Source organism: Anopheles darlingi, chromosome 2 (assembly GCF_943734745.1).
Source record: "Anopheles darlingi chromosome 2, idAnoDarlMG_H_01, whole genome shotgun sequence".
Taxonomy (NCBI): domain Eukaryota; kingdom Metazoa; phylum Arthropoda; class Insecta; order Diptera; family Culicidae; genus Anopheles; species Anopheles darlingi.
The window spans coordinates 49271903-49276902 of NC_064874.1; the positions used below are offsets into that span (position 1 = coordinate 49271903).

The 5000-nt window shown below is 47.0% G+C and overlaps 1 protein-coding gene across 4 annotated transcripts in view; it reads left to right on the top strand.

Moving 5' to 3' along the window:
• The window catches only part of LOC125950010 (uncharacterized), a 56308-nt gene that overhangs the window by 46879 nt on the left and 4429 nt on the right, over positions 1–5000 (top strand). For all 4 annotated transcript variants that reach the window (XM_049677567.1, XM_049677565.1, XM_049677564.1 and 1 more), the window contains 6 exons: positions 2112–2336; positions 2465–2671; positions 2776–2989; positions 3188–3320; positions 4643–4849; positions 4983–5000. The exon at positions 4983–5000 is cut by the window's right edge and continues 269 nt beyond it. In XM_049677567.1, coding sequence (XP_049533524.1) covers positions 2112–2336; positions 2465–2671; positions 2776–2989; positions 3188–3320; positions 4643–4849; positions 4983–5000 — 1004 coding nt within the window. The remainder of the gene's footprint in view (positions 1–2111; positions 2337–2464; positions 2672–2775; positions 2990–3187; positions 3321–4642; positions 4850–4982) is intronic.

Below are 5000 nucleotides of genomic sequence, written 5' to 3' on the forward strand. Positions count from 1 at the left end.
AAACCACCGGTGGGTATGTGGTGTTGATGCCCGCAAATAACATAGACAAGCACTTCTTTTGTTCAACATGCTTTCCTGCTTCTTCTGCCTGGATAAACGAAATAGTAACCTCAGTAACATAATTATTCACTTTCGCATAGGACTTAGTGCGAAATCGTCGCACGTGGGATGAGAATCAGGACATGGGATACTCTGTTTAACGAACCAAACGGGACCTTCTTGTTTTTCTCGGTTTTGCTATTTTGTTTTGGTTTGCTGTTGTACAATTGACGCAAGTTAACCTTCCCCCTTTTCAATCCAAGTAAAACGTAATTTTTCGAAATAAATTACAACTTTCACTGTAGTTGGAATGTTGGTTCCTCCTCGTGTCGGTGCGGTTGGTTTGGGGAGAAAAGTTTAACTAAGAACTTTGCCATTCCCATTCAAACAGGCAGAGGAGGGTTTGCATAGAAAGTAGCGTTGTGTAACGTACCATCCGGGGGATGCGAGGAAATGATGCCCCTCGGTCTGTTTAACTCTGGAAGTGATGTTTTAATTTGGGGAAAAGTCGTCAGCCCGCCCGTTGGAACTTTGGCAGTTTGACTTCATTCAACCAACAAGCAACGTGTGGCGTCGAGGCGCGTGCTGTTGAACCTTAAAGTGCTTTCAACAAATTCCACAACCAAGCAGGCTAGGTCGCTGTCAACGTGGTGCGAGTAGGACCTGTGATGCTGATGATGATGCCCGACATAGGATGAATGATGTACCGTTTCCCGGGAAACATGGATCATATTCCAGCGCTTGGTGCATTTACATCGTCCTTTTTGTGCGGTGGGTGCGGAAGGAAGTGTATCGTATGACCGACGGCGGGTCATGGTAAGGATCATTATCATCGTCCCTCACGATGCAATTCGCCAACTAATCCACCAACCGTTTCACACTTACCAGCCCCGGGTGGAAACTGCTAGAATGGATGAACCAGGACGAAACACCATTGTTAGTGTTGCCGTCAAAGGAGGGAAAAAGAATCGATAACAGCTGAAAATTGCCCCTGGGTAGTAGCCAATCAGCCAGTCAGTGATTGTAAATGCAACACACGTACCTCAACCTCATTACCTCCCGGATGTTACTGACGGAACGGATGGCATCCTATTTTGACGGAAACTTTTTGGAGGAAAGCAGCTCAAAAACCACTCGCTCTTGGTGCCATTTTACGTTGTTTTGTGAGAGTTGCGCCTTCATTCCGGAACCCTGCTTTCCAGCATTGATGGCTATGCATAAAATATATACCACTGGTTCAGATTCCAGGGATCAACTCGAGCTATTGCAGCACACGGACTGAGTGTAAAAAATGTGTGTCGCTCTTGCACAATTTCAATCGCCCGCGTTATCCATCGTTTTTACCTCCCCGTTGGCGCAACCGGCATCCCTCAAGGGAGCGAAAGTGCAATAATGATATTAAATTGCACGATGATGCAAACTGGAAGTGGATTTCATTTCCCGACTCTTTGGATCCTCATGGAACATAGAAGTCGAAGAAATGGAAGAGAGAGAAAGGGAGGCCAGAATGTGTGCGGAAGTGTCCACCATTTGCCATCACTTAACGGCATCTAGCCCCGAGCCGCTAGTGTAATGCGAGATGTCTTCTCGCGCTGCGCATGGTGATTGATTTTGAAATAAGAAACGAACTTTGTCCTCGAATGCCACTAACGTGCGACCGCCATGGGGAGAGAGACAGATGGATCTACCGAGGTCGAGTGCATATTTCCTCATTTGACCCCATTGAAGTGCAGAAACTGGATAGCTGGCCGCCGGTTCGATCGGAACCGATCGGGGCGCAATCAATCGAGATGGACTGCGAAGGCCTTAGCTGGTTGCCAAGAGGGCAGCATACCGCGTGGCATACTGCGCATAGTGTTCTGTTGCTGCAGAGAATGACATCCCATCGCATTTTCGCTGGGCGTACAATGCAGACGGGTGGCAAATTGAATTGGCCGTACGGTTTCATATCATTATCAAGAGTTAAGCAGTCTTTTTCATAGTTTCAACTTCAACTCTCTCAAACGTACGGCTCGTCCGTCCTTATATATGTTAAAAAAAACTTCAACTCTCTCTATCTTTTACGTTCGCAGGCAGTGGCGGTACATCGGTGACGAGTTGCACGGGAAACGAAATCGATAAGCAGGTTGGACTGTGGGAACGGCGCGTGAAAGGACTCCGGCGAATGATACTCGGCTGGGAGCAGACGAAACCACCCGACGTACCGAACCGCATCGATATCGACGTAACCGGATGCAGTGCGGTCAGTCTGCGGATGTATGAACCGCTCGAAGGTGCCATAACGACCAAATTCAAAGGTGTGTGTTTGTGTGTGTTCGTCACCTCACACGATTAGAGAGAATCGTTCTTAAGGGGATCGCCCTCCCTCCCACCGGACCTATTTTCACTATCTCTTCATCTTTTCCGCTTTCACGCGCGTTTCCAGTGCAATGGTCATCACGGTCGGACTTTAGTAATGTGGTGGGCGAGCGAGAGATTAGCGAATGGTGCAGTTTCCATGGGTGCATGGGCGCAGTGTGCAATCTGAACGAACTGATCCAGGGCCGACGGTACTTCTTCCGGGCCTGTGCCGGTAATGTGAAGGGCTGGGGACCGTACAAGCTGTCCGTACCGAACTGCGTCGTACCGTCCAGTAAGTTACCGATTCAGACAATGAATCAGCGTAGGATGATGGTGATGTTCATACCCTACTCTATCTACATTCAACAACATCTATTCACTTTCCTCCATCCACAGGTTGGGGTGATGTGGAAGGACGGGACAATCGGTTCGCTGGCAAGCAGCGCCATCTGGATGAGCTATTCAACGCCGTACGGCTGGCGCGACCGGAGGATGCGTCCGAGATAGCACCCGATGGAGCTGGTCAGCAGCAGAAACGAGCGACAAAGAAGAAAACCACCATCAAGCAGCTCTTCTCGGCTGCCTCCAAGTTTCAGAAGAATCTCAAGCGGTACGTTTCCAAGGCATACTTTGTGCGCTTTTCCTACCCCCTTTGTCGTCGTCGTCGTCGTCGTCGTCGTCATAAAAAGGCCTAAAGAATGATGATTAGGGATGCAGCAAAATACCACAACTTATCGTTTCATTTTTTCTTTTGCGCTTCTTCCCCCTTCCTGCATTTCACTTTTAACAAACCGACGACCACAAACAGCGGGATCTACCTAGCGTGCGTGCTATACCACGAGGATAAACTATTGCTCACCAACGAGGACTTTGTGCCGGTAATTGAAATTGATGAAACATTCACCAGCAATCTGCACACGGATTTCTACTGGCTGATGAAGGTAAGTTACGGCGGTCACAACGCAGCCGACGATTCGGTGCGTTTGTGCGTGCTCGCAAAAAGTAAAGGGAGATAAAAAACGGAGCAAAATTGTTACCGAAATTGTGGATCCAACACTGCCCTGTGTGTATGTGTGGGAGCTCTCCAGTGCTTCTCCACCATGATGCTCATTACCCCTTTTTACTTATTCATGCTCTCGCTTGCTGCATGCTGGTCCAGTTCCGCTCAATCTCGAAGCTTTCATGATTGTTTTATAACCGGCGCGGCGAGTGTAATGGGCGCTCCGAAATGCCCGAAACAGGGTTCCCAAATGCATTTCGGTCATTTGTTGAAGATTGTGGTGATGTGTGTGTATGGCACTTTTTTGGGCTTGTTGACAAACGTTCCTTAGGTTGGCGCTGCATCACGTGGATATTTACTCCCATGTGGCGTAAATGTCGTAAAAAGTGCTGGATACCCAAAACACGATTCTCGACTCGCTCGGAATCGCTCGGATAGTCTCAGACTTCCAAAAACACTTGCCATAATGATGGTATCGGTTCTGCTGCTTGCACAATAAAATCCATTTTACCAATGCTACCGCTGAGAGCGATAGGAGTGGACCATCTGTAGGACCGTAGAAGGATAGACTTTAAGATATCAAACGGTGGTAGTGGTTACAAATGGCATCATGATTCTCTTGGATGTTGTGATTGGTATGCGTTCCGACAAATCCGATATAAATCATACGAATCCTAGGGTCAACCGGGGGGAGATTTTTTAAAGGGACCTACAAAGCTCTTAAACCGTTTAATGCCTGCTGCTAAGAGAAAAGCATATTTATCGTAGAAATTTCTGAAACATTCTTGATGTCACTCGATCGAAGATCTCCCAAAAAGAAAGTAATTGGACTGGTGCATCTTAACTAGACGGATTAATGCCATTAGGAATCATACATGATCTTAAAGGATCCAAAAAGTTTTAAAAACCTGTTTAACCAACAGTATCACCTTCGGGATTTTTTAAATCATTGAACAATCGAGAGGACCAGAACTGTTCGCCTTTGTAACATATTCTGTACGTTATGTATTTGAACGAAAGGAAATTTGAATGCATAAAACGATTACTCATCTGAATGGTTTTATTTATAGTATAATCCATTAAAAGTTTTTCAAAACAAGAAATGTCATTTTAAAAAAACGGTGTGCAAGTTTCGCTAAAATTATGAACGGCGCTAGAGAAAGCGGTCGCGTAGCGTAGTTATTTGACCCTATTTCCGTTGGCTATCCCTTCTCTCCCTTTGTTTCCGTGTTCGCTATTATAAAATGATTTACGATCGCTTAGGTGGCCTGTACATGGGACGATGTGAAGCTGCTGCGGATGGATATGGAACGGAATGCTTCGTCGGCGATACACTTCCGCACCAAGCTACTGTCGGCCGCCTGTCAGATGCAGTCCGCCCTCTCCATCACCGATCTTGGCCAACTGTTCTATCGACCACTGCGAGACGTCCATGGTACCGTGGTGTTGTCGTGTGTAAACTGCATTAAGGTGAGTGTGTCCGGGGGTTTGCGTGTGTTTCACGGGGCTTTCAAGCCCTCTCTTATTGAATCTCTTTCGAAATGCGTCACTTACATCCCACAATTCTTTACCATGGGACAAAATATTTATCCTTCGCACGCAGAGCCCCAAGGCAGTGTCG